The sequence below is a fragment of the Solea solea genome, chromosome 7 (genome assembly GCF_958295425.1).
Source record: "Solea solea chromosome 7, fSolSol10.1, whole genome shotgun sequence".
In the NCBI taxonomy this organism is placed as follows: Eukaryota; Metazoa; Chordata; class Actinopteri; order Pleuronectiformes; family Soleidae; genus Solea; species Solea solea.
Genome location: NC_081140.1, coordinates 23,389,239 through 23,406,130, shown reverse-complemented (window position 1 = coordinate 23,406,130; position 16,892 = coordinate 23,389,239). Strand labels below are relative to the sequence as shown.

Genomic DNA, 16,892 nt, shown 5'->3' with positions numbered 1-16,892 from the left:
GTTGCCCTCTGAGAGAGAGAAGGGAGCAAGATGAAGAGAGTGAGAACGAGCATGTGAATGAAGCATCTGTGTCTCATTGGCTAGATCACAGAGGAGTGGACGTCTGCGCAGCATCACTCACGACCAGCGGTGAAGCAGCTGATAATTGATAAATCACTGAGGTCATTTATCAAGCAAATTTAAAGAACACTTACTTGTGCTACATTATCCAGATTTGCTGCTTTTGATGTAGATTTGATACCTTAAGGTTTGGCAATGTCAAAGACGGCTACACAAATGGACCAGTATGTAAAAAGAAATGTATCTGTTGGGGCTGCAACTAACAATTATTTTAATAATGGAGACATATTTTCTAGATTAATCAATCGATTGTTCGGTCCATGAAAACTGTGGATCCATGTTTCCCAAACCCTCGAAATGATGATGTTCTCAAACGTCTTCTCTTGACCACAAATCAAAATAGAAACCAGATTATATTCACACTTAAGAAGCTGAAAAAATCAGAGAACTGATATTAGTCATGAATCATGAAAATGGTTGGCAGTTAATTTTAAAAATGGTTTAATAATCAGTCGTTGCAGCCCCAAACAATAAGAAAAAAGAAATTTATGATTTAATTCAAGTGCTCAGCAAACAAGTTAATGGATAAACTTCAAATTGTGGCAAAAAGTACGTATTTTGCCTTTCGTTTCAATTGTAAAGTGGATATCTCTTGTCATTCTGCCACTCTACTAGCACCTTGAAAGGAGGCTCCACAAATGGACCTGTATGATTGTGGAGCAGATAGAACAGTGTTAAAGTTCAACTTCACTGATCCCACGCAGACATCAGGTTTTTTTTTATTTTTTTTATTTGACCCCACCCTTCAGCAGCGGTCGGCCCTTCCGCTAACGTCTGCGAGCCGCCAGAGCGCCAGTGTGAATATCACAGCTGGACGGCCATTGTCCCTCTGGCCTCAGGCTCAAACCCTGGTTACCAACCAGCAACCTGGGATCAAAGCTCACATGGATTACTCTTGGAAAAAGGAGGAGGAGGTGCCACGGTCAGAGGGGGTTTGAGTTGAAAAGGATAGAGGAATGCTCCTAATTACGTGCCCTCCACTTCTTTTCTGTCTCTCACTTTGGCTCTTCTCTTGTCTCCCTGTGTGCGTCTGGGCCTGCACTTCAGGCCACACTGAACCCATGAGGAAGCAACACAGTGTGACAAGAGAGTGATATTAAGAGCGCGGCGACAGTCTCTCCAGAGCCACTCCATTAGCGCGAGATCTCTGCAGCTCAGTGGGAGAGAGGAGCGGGGGGGGGGGGGTCAGAGAGGCAGAGACGCCTCCATGGAGACAGTGGAATGGGTGAGGAGACAAGACAGGTCAGAGGAGAAGAGTGGGAGGTGGAGATCAAGGAGTGTGCAAAGCGGATGTGTTGTGAAGATTAGAGGGATTGACATATAGAATTCATTCGGATCCCACTGGATTTTCGTCCCCTGCTCGAGATTAAACACGGGAATCTACCGTCGTCTTCATTTTGCAGTTTATTTCTGTCTCACCTCCTCCTTTGTTTGTGTGCGTGCTTGTCATGTTTCCAGGCAGAGCTCCGGTTTGATGTGTCTCTTGTCTCGTCTTGTGTCTCGCAGGTTTGCCGAACAGACGGAAGTGTACGTGCTGGACGACACGGCTGCTGACAGGGGTCAAAGTGCACCATGGACAGTGGCCTAAGGGTCCTCCTGTCCACTTTGCTGTGTCTCAGCCAGACTCTGCTTATCAGCTGCTCATGTAAGTTGTTGTCTTATAACAAAAGGAATTCTATTCTGTTCACTTTTATTTGATAAATGTTCATGTAATTTAAGAAATTGCTGTGTCTCGTTTGTTTGTATATTTTATTAAATGAAAAAAAAATCCAGAATAATAGCACCAGTAACAAAAATCTGTTAGAGTAAAGCTTTAAAACTTTCTCCTTGAGGTTTGTGTCGCGTAAACAACCATCAATGACCAAAAAACTGAACCCGTTTTTCTCTGCTTTTGTCTCCTCACCAGCTCAGTATCCGTCTTTCAGCTCTGAGCCGTCCTCCCTGGTTCAGAACCGAGGCTCCGCTGCTCGCCTGCGCTGCTCGGCGAATCCCCCGTCGGCCACGGTGTCCTGGCGCTTTCAAGGCCTTCTCCTGGAGCGGGACACTCTGCAGCCCGGCGTGCAGCTCAGCGGAGACTCACTCATCATCTCCTCGCTACAGTCCAGCCACGCAGGCGTCTATCAGTGTGTGGCACGCTTACAACATGGGCCGGCCGTCGTCAGTCGCCTCGCGCGTGTGGACGTAGCAGGTACGGATGCAGAGAAATTACCCTTGTGTGCACACTTCAAAGCAGCGTGGAAGAGAAAGGGAGGAAGTTGCCTTGAAAAGGAAGGCCATTTTCTAAGTGTTGAACACTTTGACTAAATGCTTTTCCTCGGCTGCCTGCTGCTGAGAGGCGGAGGGGAAGGAAGCAGTAGGACGTTTTACTCGGGCGCTCGTCCAGATGCCTCTTGACCGATATCCTTAATGAGCCTTGGGCTTTCCTGTGCAGTGTGTTATGTTCCTGCTGGGATGCTCCTTGCTGTTGGACACAACGCTAAGCAGTTGACCCCGATCTGCAACTGTATCAAGCTGAATAGAATCACTCGCTGCATCAATAAACAAACTCGGCGATCCAACACAAACAGCTCAACTCGAGTAGCTCCGTTGGCTTTGGTTCCTGACCCAGCTGCTGCTCGGCTCGCGTTGAATGTCTCCCGCTCTGCGCAGAAGGACAATTTATCTAAATGAATCATCTCTGTTTCTGTCCGTGCAGAGATCTCGCAATATGAAGATGGCCGGCGGCGGTCGTTGTCGGTGCAGGAAGGCAGCACGGCTCTTATAGAGTGTCCTCTACCGCACAGTGTCCCTCCAGCGCTGCCCAGACTAAGAGTACGAGGGGAGTGGATGGACACGTCAACAGGTGTGTATGAAATATGTCAGTCATTCTGTGACCATGACATGTCAAGAAACCCTTGAGGGAGATTGCAGATAATGTTGCAATGTGGTGTGGAACAGAAGTTTTACTAATTCACATTATTCATTATTCCATAAAATCTCATCTAGGTTAATTAAACAATCCATCATTTAGCCTCATTGTTGTTTACGTGGTTATGACGTAAACTTTGAGCTTGAAAATGTAACTCTGAATTAAACCAGTGCCATCTTCTTCTTTCAGATGACTATTTAGTTCTCCCGTCTGGAAACCTTCAGATTATCTCCGTGTCGGCCCAGCACCAGGGCATGTACAAATGCGGCGCAGTCAACCACGTCACCGGGGAAACCGTCATGCAGTCTCACGGTACCAAGCTGCTGGTAAAACGTGAGTCTGACCGCATCAGAACTTACCAAATGAATGGGCTGCATTTTCTATGATTGCTCACTAAAAGCGGGTTTGTTTCATCCGTTCAGATTTAGTCGCCTCCTCCTCGGTGCGGATAGTTTATCCCACTGCTCCGACGACCGTCGAGGCGCCGCAGTCCGAGCCGCTGACGCTGGAGTGCGTCGTGTCTGGCGTTCCCACACTGCCGGCCAAATGGTTTAAGAACGGGCAGCAGGTGACGCCGGGGCCGTCACACCAACAGCGGCACAACAACCTGGTCTTTGATGCGGTGACCAACGGCGACGAGGGGAGTTACAACTGTGCGGCTGAGACCAAGCAGGGGATTGTGACGAGCGCAAAATACACTGTGAATGTTCTTGGTGAGGAAAACAGGAGTGACAACACGTGGTGAGTTGTTCGCCGCAGACGATCACAGTGAGATTAACGTCCGACGTCTGCTCCTCCACAGAGCCTGTGTCTGTCGTGAAGGGCCTGAACGACCAGCTCGTCTCCGCTGGCTCCTCTGCTTCTTTCACCTGCTTATCGAAAGGAAAACCCTCCCCAAACGTCACGTGGCTCTTCAACGCTGATCCCATCACGCCATCGCGCCGCTTTCGGCTCTCCGAGTCCTCGCTTGTCATCACAGACGTGACACCACAGGATGTAGGCGTGTATCAGTGTCTGCTGGACAACGGGATTAGCTCGGCACAGTCGTGCGGAATGCTAACAACACAGCCAGGTATGTAAACATTATTCTTCTCGTACTGGTGTGTAATTTACTTATCTCCTCGGTTGGCGTTGGTAAATAAATCAACTTTACTGAAGTACTCTCTAAAAGCAGAGGACATTTGAGTCTCCCAAGACATTTTTGAGTCACAATTAATTTATCAGCTCGTAATTGAAAAGACAAAAATCCTCACAAAGCCTGAATTTGATATTCCCAAGTTTACAAAACACTGCTGAAAGTACTATTTAAGAAGATGGAACAGAATAAAGATTGGATTGAAAAAATTGGGGCTCATCCTCATGTGAGTCGTATGAATTGTGGACTTGAAAATGCTGCAGATACTGAAGGAACTCAGAGAAAACCTGCTGGTGTTGGAAAGACTTAAGGCGTCTTTTCAGGCAGGTTCTCTGTGGGCTTGCATCTACAGTATCCGCAGGGAGTCCTTACTGTGTGTGTGTGTGTGTGTGTGTGTGTGTGTGTGTTTCTGAGGCGGGCAGGAGAGGTTTGGCTAAGGCCGCCCTCCTCCTGAGCCTTGAACTGAGCTTGAGCGTGAGAGTGAGCTTTGTGCACGCCGCCGGGGATAAGCCCCTGGACGATGGAATGTAAGGAGTAGCCATGGAGGGTTATGACGAGGAACAGACCACCCAGCTGTCATCATCATACACAACTGCCTTTTATTTATTAACACATCACAACCCTCCCCTTCCTCCAGCACCCCCCTCACCCCTGACGCTTGTACACACCGAGGCCCCATTCCTCAGCTCGCACGTCGATTAATACATTCACATGTGGTACGTAGGGAGTACAGGAAGAAGAATGAGCTTTATGTTGCAGATAATATCTATATACAAAACACAGAATATGCAGCTGATAAGCAGGCTGTGCCCCAGCAGAGTTAAACACTCTGAGTTCACCATGTGCTGGGCTGGTTTTTTACGTACCAGGCACCAGAGATTATCGAACTTTACATAAACTGAAATTATACTGAATCAAATTTACCAAAGTGGGACTAACGCTGAGATGAAGGTAGTCGATTTACAACTTTATGTACACATTCAGTCAGAGTTAGAGCTGAAGCGATTATTTGATTAATCGATTTCTAAATAGATTTGAGTGTTTTTCTGGGTTCTTCTAACATATAACAAAAAAAAACGAGACATTTGAGAACATCATCATTTCCAAGTTTGAGTGAAGTTTTTCAGCATTTTCTGACATTTTACTGACCAAACACTCAATTAATCCAGAAAATAATTGATTGTGAAAATCAATTATTATTATCATATATAATATATATAATTAATATATAATTATTATCAATCAAATAATCGTTGCAGACTCAGGCACTCTGGGCATGCTCCACATTTCCCGTCCCCCCGGCTTTAACAACACCAAGAAGACAGCATCAGGGCAAAAATGGCAAAATCTGATGAGGAGACTGAATTTATGCAGCTTTAAGAATCAAATGTGTTGACGTGAATGCATGGTAGCTGTCAGCTGTAGTTGTTTTGGTCTGTGATGGTAGAACTGGAAAGTTCTAACAGGCTGAAGGGGGGGGGGGGGCATATCGCCACCTAGCGTTCCAAGACAAACACTCATTCAGTGGATTGACCCCCCACTGGTGCTAGTGCACTGAGACAAGGACAGAAGACCAATTAAATGGTGTAGCCGAGCTACAATAACTGTGCATGGAAACATGCTGACTGGGGTGTGTAGTCTGTTATTATAATTCATCGCAGACAGCAGCCCGAAATATGTTGGGGTTTTCATGTTTGTTGTTTTCGTTTTCCCGTCGCCATGACGACTTTCATCTGCTCAGTGGGGACGTACCACTGGGGAGATGTGGTGTCCTTGTTGTGCCGTGTGATTGGCTGTTTCCTCCTCGTCATTCACATCCACAAACATTTTGCCCCTCTCCCTCTTTTGCTCCTGAATGGCAAAGAAAGGTTTGAGCAACAATAAATTACATTTACTCAATAAATGAGTAAATGATAATTGTTTATTTAGCATAAACACCACTTGTTGCATCTGCACGATGACAAAACTGTGCTGAATCTGAGGCTTTTTGTCTTTGCTGTTGATCCTTCGCCATCAGGTACTCTCTCCTATAATGGACTGACCCTTTTATTTGGAAAGGACTAGTGATAGCGCTCCTCTTCATCATGAGGATGCCGTGGCCTTAAATGCCTCGTCCTGTATCAGCGTGTTAGAGGAGGGTTCCAATCTGTGGTTAAGCCATGAGTCAGAAGTTGTGGAGAGGCGAGAGTGTTGGAGGGGAAAGAGCAAGAGAGGGTGTAGAGGACTCAGTGTAGTGCTGGGGTCTGATTCTCTCCGGTATTTTAATGGTTGGCGTGTGGAATGTGTGGCAGCTGGCCGCAGTCCCGGGATCAGTTCTACTGTTACCAGCTTTGGGTCTGTTTGTTTTACAAAGTGAACCGGTGCTACACAAACCTGAAACACGGCGAAACTGGACCCCAGGATCCCCGCGGCGTGCCCCTGTGGCGAGCCTCCCCGATTTCGACTCCCTCGTTCTCGTGTCTGGATTTTAATATTGAATTATGTTGCTCTCTGACCTCGGCGGTGCAGCGCCGACTCGAGCGGTCCCTGCTCTTGTGGGCTGTGCTAAGTGTTCCCTCCAAGCTCCTGTGAAAAATTCCACCCGCGCTCTGCCAAACCGGTGTCAGCCGTAATAAAGCTCCACGCTCGCATGATTTGCTCAGGTGGACTTCTCTGGCTCTGGCGAGGGTTTAATGAAAAAAACAAACAAAGCGTGATTATGTAGCGCTGCGCAGATCCAGGTTTTTTCTTGTTATTTTATGCAGATTGGAAGGCTTGTTCCAAAATGTAAAACTTTCCAGCACTGGCCGCCCTCTGTCTGACATGTAGGGCCACCTCTGTTAGTCACTGGCACACACTGGTGCCATTGCTCCAGCTTTTTACGACGAGTTTCCAAAACATGTTAATAAAAGGACACAGACTGGCTAATAAAATATGCCATTGCAAACGCTAAAGTTATCCAGGAAATACAGTAGATTACTGCAAACTTTTATGCTTTGACTGCAGGCACTTTAAGCAGCTGTTACCCGAGGATAGTTAGGATAGTTCCATGGAAGGAATGTGTACTAGTTCTAGTTCTATCGGTTGATTTACTTTATGCAGAAAGGTTATTCTGGCATTAGTGATCAATAACATCAAAAATATGTTGCCTACTTTAGATTTAAGCTTGAAAACAAGACGGATACCCACCAAGGGGGCTCTGAAAAGGAAATACTTAGTGAGTGTAAGTCCTTTTAATAAGGACATCTGCTTTGTTGACACTTCCTGAACGTGAGAAGCTTTGTTTACATAATCCCAAAATTGAACGGCTCCATGGATTCACCGGGTGCCTGAAAATCTTGAGATGAAAAATCTGATCTCTAGAATTTAAGGAAGTGTTGAAGTTGAAGAATTTGAGAAGTATAATTGACTTTGTTATTCACATATGACAAAGGCAGCGGTGTGATTTTCTTGGAATTTTATCCAGAAATCCGACCAGGTAGCTAACGGACAATTTTGGGAACACGTCTGGAATTCAGTGCATACCTTAAAGCAGCTAAAAAAAAAACTTACTGTATATTTATCTTGTACTCCTTTTTTCTGTCAGATCCACACTTGGACTCCACCACTGCTGCTGTGCTGCTGGAGCCTTCACCGTCCTCCCATCCCATGCAAAGCGACGAGGGCCACGACGGAGGCGACGGCGACACCGTCGACACGGCGCCTGGTCGCAGCGGCGACCGTCCGACTCCCGAGGCGCCGATCATCATCAGCCCGCCGCAGACTCACAAGCCTGACATGTACGATCTTGAGTGGAGGGCGGGGCGCGACGGCGGCAGTCCAATCGTCGCCTATTTTGTCAAATACCGTAAGGTGAGAGAAGGAATGCACTTCTTTCCCTTTTTCCCCCTTTAGAATACTTCACTTTTCACTTTTAAGTGTAATTTGCTCATTAAGTAAAACAAAGATAAGGCCCAAACCTGGACTGAGTGAACAGTTAATCATTTCCTCTTTAAAATCCCTGCTTTGCTTCAGTCTGACTGTGAAACTGCAGCGATAATAGTTAAGACTCAGCTGGCAGCAGGAATCTCTCCGGCATTGTCTCTGAAGCCGTTCCCTGTTGTTGTTTAGACTCGGAAAGAGGCTGAGCTGTGGAAGATTATAGAGCGACAGATGATTTTGTTTTTCTCTCTGTCATTTTGAGTCATGTGTTTTTATTTGTCTGTGTGCGTGTGTGTGTGTGTGTGGCCGTCTGTTTGTGTCTTTCGCTGTGTCAGGTCGATGAAATGGGAACAGTGGTGGGGAGCTGGCACACCGTCCGCGTCCCTGGCAGCGAGAAGACCCTGCGGCTGTCGGAGCTCGAGCCCTCCAGTCTCTACGAGGTGCTGATGGTGGCTCGGAGTACGGCAGGCGAAGGCCAGCCAGCCATGCTCACGTTCCGCACGGGCAAGGGTCAGTCCACCCGCTGAGAAAACACCGTCAAAATACCTCTTCTTTGCTGTGTAACCTCACTCCCTGCAAGCGTTAGGCATCGTCAGTGTTTCTCGTCATATTCCTGGGAACAACTGACCAAGTGGAAGACACCACTTTCCCCCTGGTTTTTCAATAAAGCCACAGGAGGATTAAGAAAATGTTCAGCTGCCTAGAACATCAACAGTAAATGTCAGGCTTTTGGTGTCAGTTCCTCTGAGCTGCAGAGCATCTGGCCATTTTCTGGGCTGACTTTGCATCAACGTTCGGGCCGGAATTTACTGCAGAAGAAGCAGAAACATGCATCCGCTTCCCCGTCCACGGCAGCCTCGCGGGAGCACAGAGATATGCAAATTGTGCTTTCCAAGTTAGGGGGCGTCGCAGAGTCAGCTGTAGCATTTCAAAGCTGATATTTAGGTTTCAAACCCATGTAATCACATTATGCTGCGTGATTTATCGAAAAGGAAACATAATGTAGTGTTTTTAGGTTTTCAGCCAAGTCAATTCCCAGCCTTAGTAACTGCTAGACCATTCAAATGTATGCGGCGTATAGTATTACATAAAGCTGTGCACTGTAAGAGATATAGATTATCCAGTTGTTATGCTTAATCTGTTAGTTTTATTTGTGTTTTTTGGGAGAATATTTCTGTTGGCAAATAGAAATAAGAAGAGCTGCAAATGCTCAACAATAATGTTATACCACAGCAGGGTTTGAAAATAATGTTCCCTGGTCAGAAATATGTATAAAAGCTGCAAAAAAAGAGAAAACCATCATATCCCGAGGGTGGTTATTTTACAGAGCCAGTCCAGAACCAGACTCTTGTGTCCAGATGTGGCTTCAAACTCGCTTTGACATAAAAAAACAGACAAATAAAAAAACAAAAAAGTACAAAAGATAAAAATCAGGCTTTCATATCTCACTTGTGTGAAAATGGAGAATGAGAACTCTTTGATTTAAATCATGACCTCTGTGTCCTCCGTAATCGCTATGATCCCTGTATCTAGATATATATATATATATATATACAGTATATTCTCTTTTGAAGTTTACTGTCCCTGGTTTGGGAAAAGTGTTAAATTGGATGCGTGCAGTCGTCCAACTCATCTGCATGGTTCAGTTGTGGCTGCAGAGTTGTCAAAGTGAAAACCCAGAAACCCTCCCTGATAAAACCACTCCAGCTCTGAGAACCGGGAGGAAGTGTTGGATTTCAGAGCCAACATCCGGAGCTGTTCCATGTGCTGTAGGTGGAACTGATAGCCCTGAAGACCCATTCTAGGCCTTGTTTTTTCTAACTCCTGCTTTTCCTTTTCCTTTTTTTTCCCCCTTTCCCCTTTAGAGAAGAGCACCTCCTCCAACAAGAACCCTTCCAAGCCTCCCGTCGTCTTGATGCCCCCCAAAGCTCCGGAGGACAAAAGCCCCAACACGCACTTTGGAGTCATCATACACGACCGAGGTAGATACAATAAACACAATCACGGCTCCTCTCTAAACGCTCGCTGTGCCGTGGCAGCGTCTGGACTCTTGTGACGTACTCTCTGTTGTGCAGATGGTTAACGTGGAGTTCACGAGCACACAGAGCTGAATCAGTGTGAGACAGATTTAGCCGCGGGGCTGTTTTGTTTCTCTGAGTGAAAACAGTGAAACGACAGTTGACACTCAGTAATGACTCTTTGGATGCCGTGTGCTGAGAGCAGTGAGATTTCACACAGCTTTAGGGCCTGACTGTGTGTGTGTGTGTGTGTGTTTGTGCATGCTTTACTCGAATTACAACCTCTTTTTTTTTGGAAACTCACATTTGCCTTTTCACTAACCCTCCACTCTCTTTCTCTCTCTGACTCTCTCCTGCCTTCACTAACTTTGTGGCTAAGAGGCCGTGCAGTAAGTACACATTCTTCCACGACATGCCACATCACTGTGATGTGTTTACTCCCCCCCCCCTCCCCCTCTTTCTCTGTCTCTGTCTCACTGTGTGTGAAATAGTTCCATACTCACATGAGTTGGGATGACTGTAAATGACTTATTTCTCTCTATCTGTGTGTCTGTTGAACAGGATTTACAAAAGTCTGTATGACTGACAAACTTTGTTCCCCTTTTTTTTATGTCACAGTTCCCGAGGCCCCCGATCGGCCGACCATCTCCATGGCAACTGAGAGTTCGGTCTACGTCACCTGGATCCCGAGAGCCAACGGCGGCTCTCCGATCACGGCCTTCCGCGTTGAGTACAGACGTGGCCGCGTGGCAGATTGGATCGTGGCTGCAGATAATATCTCTCCTCTCAAACTGTCGGTGGAAGTTCGTAATCTGGAGCCTGGTGAGTAAAACTTTTCCCCTCATGATTCCTCTGCCAAGATATGGTTTTTGTTTTAGTCCGTAATCCAGAATTCAGACTGCTGCAAAAAATTATGACTCATTCATGCAGCTGTTATATCTGTTATTTAACGTCAGATATAGCGCACTGTTATGTAATAAATGTAATATTTAACTGTTATAATCCATCTGTTTTATTTAACCATTTTAATCCAACTGCTATGTTTAACTGCTATAATCTAGCTGTCATTAATTACTATTAAGATTTGTCTGTAATATTTGGCTGTTATAAATCCAGCTGTCATAACTAAATGGTATAATCCAGATTTAATATTGAACTTTTAGAATCCAGATGTAATATTTAATTGTTATAAACCAGCTGGTATATGTAACATTTTAATCCAGCTGTTACATCTGACTGCTATAATCCATCTATCATAATTACTTTTTATTATATTTGACAGTATTAATCCAGCTGTTGTTTTTGACTGTTATATTTAACTGTTTTAATCTGACTGTTATGTTTGACTGTTATAATCCATCCGTCATAACTAACTATTATAATCCATCTGTCATTACTAGCTATTATAATCCATCTGCAATAATTGACCGTTTTAATCCAGCTGTTGTTTTTGACCGTTATATTTAATTGTTTTAACTGGCTGTTATACTTGACTATTATAATCCAGCTGTCATATTTAACCATTTATATCCAGCTGTCATATTTGACTATTATGATCCATCTGTCATAACTGTTATAATTCATCAATTATAGTTGGCTGTTTTAATCCAGCTGTCATATATAATCGCTATAATCTGGCTGTTATATTTGATTGTTATAATTTTACATGTGACCACAACATATGATTACAGTGTCAGCACCTCTTGCACCTCTAAACTTAAGATGCACAAAATGTTGTATTGATGCTGATCATCACGTCTCTCCATCTCCGTCTCTCGCTTTCTCAGGCTCCACCTACAAGTTCCGCGTGATGGCCGTGAACATGTACGGCGAGAGTCCTCACAGCATTCCCTCCAAGCTTTACCAGGTGCCACAGGCCAGCCCGCGCATGTCGGACCGCCCCGTGGTCGGACCCCACATCTCGTCCACGGACGCCATCAGCGACACACAGATCATGCTGCGCTGGACTGTGCGTACACCATTGACACACACCACGCACACGGTACTATAGGTCCTTTCACTGACGGGCGGATCTGTGTTTTCGTAGCTCTTTATTCGTCACCTCACATTCCCATTCAGCGTAAGATTTGAGATACGTGGCTCACATTGGGGAAACGAGCAGGCGTGTGAAACTGTATTCCTTTAAGCTGAGAGGGAAATTAGAACTGATCTGAATTTCGTGAATTGAGCTGCTCTCATTTTGCCACACAAATCACTGGAGCTGAAACGATTAATAATCGATGAAGCTTTATTCATGATTAAAACAAGATTTCCGATTGTTTAAGCTTCTTAAATGTGAATATTTTCTTCATTCCTTTGCTCTGGATAACAAAGAAATCATTCAAAGTGAATCATTTTGGTTTGTGGACAAAACAAGACATTTGAGAACATCATCATTTGACAAACACCGATCAACATTTTTTAAGGTTTCTGATATTTTATGGCCTAACCATTGACAGATTAATCAATTATGAAAATAATGGTTAGTTGCAGCTCTACAAATCACTTTGGCTCATGTTTTTAGGTCTGGAGTGCAAGTGTTCAGTAGCATAAAGTGGAAAAGTCATGTGGAAAGATCAGTGCTTAAGTTGCCATTTCCAGCTGGCTGACGTGTGCTAGAGCAGAGACTCAATCAGATCTTCAGCGCACTGATTATGACTCTGCTCTGACAGAGATTAAGAGGTCCTGTCCGTCTCCATCTTTCACTCTTCAAAGCTCTTTCTCCTCCTCGCAGCAGTGCGAGCTGCACGCGGATGCAGATCGTTTCCCCCGCGTTTACTCAACCTCAGACAGCCTTGTTATTTCCCTGAACTTCAGACAGACACTGCAATCACAGCCTCACTGTACATCTGCTGATAACGAGTTCCCCGTCATTAGTTGCCCCGGAAAGTTTCCCTCTCTTTGTACAATAATTGCCCGCCACATTGCTGCAGTCTAATGTAATGTTTTTTCCGTCCCCCTGCAGTATAGTCCCTCGAGTAACAACAACACTCCGATCCAAGGTTTCTACATTTACTACCGGCCCACCGACAGCGACAATGACAGCGACTACAAAAGAGATCTGGTCGAAGGTGAGTGGAAAAAAAAATCTGTGTGTGTGTGTGTGTGTGTGTGTGTGTGTGTGTGTGTGTAGCTGGTGTAGAGTGTTTTGTTGACAGCGTCATCCGGTCCCGGACGTCGGGCTCACGCTGTGCAGATAAACTGGGAGCTGGAAGGGTAATGGATACTCGATTCTGAGAGCGGGGTGTAGTGAAGAGGGGGCATTTCTGCCGTTTGATTTATAGAGAGTGCTGTCCCTGGGCAGCAGGGCTTTTCTGAAATCTGTTTTTAATAAATGGTTGCCAACTAATGGGCCAGAGCTGAAATACGAGCCCAGCCAGAGGAGAGGGGCTCAGGTTGCTGTGTGGAATGCTAACAGTGGAGCCTGGTACAGGCGGGAAAGGGGAAGGAGGGATGTCCTTCGACTCCGCCCCGGCTTTTTAACATCTGAACTTTCAGCTTTCCACTGTCTCCTCACTGTCTGGGACAAATGATTGTATTTTGTTTCCCAGTCTGCATAGTTCTGGTGACGTTCAGGTTTAAAGCTTAATACTTTGTGTTGTTTTCACCTGCATTTGACCTTATATACAACTACGACTATACTTGCTACACTCATTAAAATCCACTTTTTGTAGATTCAAGTTCAAATCTGTGCACACTATAACACTTCTCACTATTTTTACTCCCATTCCTGTAACGCCTAATATTAATTTGAACAGACAAGCCAACCTTTCCTTTTATAAGATATATTTGCTATGATTGATCACAACTTCATTTTGTAAATGTGATTTAAAGCATACACACATACATCTTCAGTAAATGGTTGGAAAAAATAAATCCATTTGGCAAGAAAAGAGTAAATGAAAAGCAGAACTGATTAGATTTTCGGTTTTTTAGAGGAAAACGAGCACAGTAGTTTGTCATGGTCTTTGGAATATGATGTTGTTGGAGTCAGATATGATTCTGAAGGTAATCCTCTTGGGCTTTGCATATTTTTTTTTAAAAAACTGACTGACCTCAAACTATTTATTTGTGAGTGAGCCTAAATGTGTAGATTAGCATGTTAGTTTTTTTTGTTGTTCCCACTTTCGAGAGTTAAAATCTACCTTGGAGCAAAAGTAAAACGCGTGTTTTGGTTTTAATGCTCTGTATTGAAGAAAACATGACAAGAACGGCAGCTCCTTTCACCCTCATTTGTCGGAAATTGAGCATTTCAAAGAGTTTGTCGTCTCATCTGCGACTTCAGAGCACGACGTGGTGTGATTGTGTGTGTGTGTGGTAGGACAGCAGCAGCGTGTGTGTGTGTGTGTGTGTGTGGAATGGGTAAAACTGGAGGCCAGCCAGGACAAACATGGAGCTGCCTTATATGGAGCTCATGTAGAGTAAAGCAACTGTCTGGGCCCTCGTGGGACTGATGGAGTAGGAGAGAAGGGTGGCGGGGGAACTGAAGCAGAAAAGGCGGGGGGGTGGGGGGGTGGACAAAGTGAGAAAGCGTGAAAGAGCGAAAGAGCATGACGTCAGTGAACATGTGAGACACAAAGAGAAGGAGAGAGAAAGCAGGAAATTCTGATTGTGAGTGTGCACATGTGCACATGTGACATGAGTCAACACTGACTCATAGAGGAGGTGGAGTCTCACCTTTGTTCCCATTTTTTCCCCCCTCCCTTCCTCTCCGTTTATGCCCTTCTCTTCTCTCTTTATCTCAGGTGTAAAGCACTGGCACCTGATCGGACACCTACAGCCCGAGACCTCCTACGACATCAAGATGCAGTGCTTCAACGACGGCGGCGAGAGCGAATACAGCAACGTCATGATCTGCGAGACGAAAGGTGAGAGAGCGGTGTGAGAAAGGGCTCCAGCTGAAAGAAAGAAGTGCAGGCATGCGTCTCTGAAGTCCGTAGGGTTAATTATGGCTCTGATTGACATAATTACGCAACATAAACGTACAAAGTTTTACGAGACCAACTACAACAGTTTGCATTTTATAGTCTGGTGCTGTGTTGTTTTTCTCGGTCGCTGGCAAAAGGTAAAATACTGATACTCGTGTTTCCCTCCTTCCTCTCTGCCGTAGCGCGTCAGTCCCCCGGGTCGCCCAGTCAGCATCCCATCACCCCACCTGGCCCTCATCCACCGGAGCCGCCCAGTCCTCCCGGAGGCCTCCTGTACCTAATCGTGGGCTGCGTTTTGGGAGTGATGGTGCTCATCCTGCTGGCTTTCATCGCCATGTGCCTGTGGAGGAATCGCCAGCAGCACAACATGCACAGTGAGTTTGGCGAGCAACTGAAGCAGCTAAAAGTGAAATCTTTTGGTTAAGATGAGTGTTTAATAGCTCCGTGTTCTTGTGTTCAGTGCTCAGTGCCATCAGAACATTTTAGACCTAGTATGAACATCTTTACGGGGTGATCTGATTAAATATGGACAGCTCTAAGTACAGATCTGATCGCTCTAACCACATTCGGATGTGGTTTGTGGACGAGCTGCATTACTGTTGTCAATCTTCAGGACAGATTAGAGACAGTCTCCTCACCTGATCTCCTCTGACCCACTGTTTTTACATTAATCAGTGTCTTTAAGTTCATTTATTTGTAGCCACTGCCACAATATTAGCACTGATTGTCGTACAGTTTCTTTTTCTAATACTTAAAATCTCCCCACACTCAGGCAGACATACATACAGATCCACACACACAAAAACATATTAACATCAGGCAAATCTGTACATTCAGAAAAACATACTTTTATCCACGGGAACAGACATGAGATCAGTGTATATTTAAATAAAGGGCAAAGGGTGAAGCCAGATCTGATCACATGTGGTCACCGGAGACGCATGAGTTTTAATGCACAGTCCAGTACTTAACGTTGTCTACATATCTTTGGATCTCTCAGGACGGACGTTAATGTCAGGGCCTAAATATAGGAGAAACTTTACCACTGTGCCAAAACATTTTATACAATCGGGAGTGAAGAGTTTCTCGCTGTCAGTGAGGTTAAAGATGGGTGTTTCTCGCAAAAGGTTTATTAGAGTAATCAATTGTATGATTCTTTGAATATACTAAACTCCAGCACATGAGAGGTAGTAAAAAAAAAAACAGGGTTCACATTGTGTTGATCAGCTAACGAGATGCATTCAAAGACCCTAGTAAATTTCTCCGGGGGCTGCAGTGTGTTGAGCTCAGAGGAGCAGCTTCAAGATGCATTCAAGGAATCTCATAAGTTTCTCCACTTTTGCAAACACTTATGAAGTCCACTGACTAAATGTGATAATAGATGAACCACAAATTAGAAACATTTGTTTTTATAAATGCAGTCATTGATAGTCACAGTAACTCATCAACTTTTTTTATAAACAAGCAAACAATTGCATATTCCCATCCCTACCACAAATTTGCCACATGTTACATTAACTGCATTGTTCTCCATGCGTAGCAACAGCTAACAAACGGTTAACTTCACTTGTCTCATATTCAAAGATCATTGGCCTCGACACAGCTTGTGTAAAATATTCCAAGTGTTCATAGCACAGATATGGCTCCCACAGCGGTTGCAAAACGTTTTGCCATTGTTGGACGACTCTCGACCAGACCTTTTGGATGAGTCAGTGCTTTTGTAACTTTTAATATGTGGGAGAAACTTTTTAAGATTGAGTCACAATTTTATTTTTCTGGCAGTATGTTATCTGAGTTACTGCACTTTTTTAACTTATTTAATTCTCTGATTAATTATGTATTTCAGGGCAAAAACAAACACAGTTTTGTTCTTAAAGAGCTGT

At 44.8% G+C, this 16,892-nt stretch overlaps 1 protein-coding gene across 4 annotated transcripts in view; it reads left to right on the top strand.

Annotated features, from left to right (window-relative positions):
* cdon (cell adhesion associated, oncogene regulated) overlaps positions 1 to 16,892 on the top strand; it is a 34,995-nt gene that overhangs the window by 12,872 nt on the left and 5,231 nt on the right. For 2 of the 4 annotated variants that reach the window (XM_058633977.1, XM_058633976.1), the window contains exons 2-15: positions 1,627 to 1,765; positions 2,027 to 2,308; positions 2,816 to 2,962; positions 3,218 to 3,361; positions 3,451 to 3,741; positions 3,831 to 4,100; positions 7,729 to 7,994; positions 8,399 to 8,573; positions 9,929 to 10,045; positions 10,700 to 10,903; positions 11,869 to 12,050; positions 13,047 to 13,152; positions 14,827 to 14,949; positions 15,192 to 15,383. In XM_058633977.1, the coding sequence (XP_058489960.1) occupies positions 1,693 to 1,765; positions 2,027 to 2,308; positions 2,816 to 2,962; positions 3,218 to 3,361; positions 3,451 to 3,741; positions 3,831 to 4,100; positions 7,729 to 7,994; positions 8,399 to 8,573; positions 9,929 to 10,045; positions 10,700 to 10,903; positions 11,869 to 12,050; positions 13,047 to 13,152; positions 14,827 to 14,949; positions 15,192 to 15,383 (2,572 nt within the window). In that variant the 5' untranslated portion in view covers positions 1,627 to 1,692. Of the gene's footprint in view, positions 1 to 1,626; positions 1,766 to 2,026; positions 2,309 to 2,815; positions 2,963 to 3,217; positions 3,362 to 3,450; positions 3,742 to 3,830; positions 4,101 to 7,728; positions 7,995 to 8,398; positions 8,574 to 9,928; positions 10,046 to 10,699; positions 10,904 to 11,868; positions 12,084 to 13,046; positions 13,153 to 14,826; positions 14,950 to 15,191; positions 15,384 to 16,892 lie in introns of all 4 variants that reach the window. The other 2 variants (XM_058633975.1, XM_058633973.1) reach the window with 1 other exon arrangement.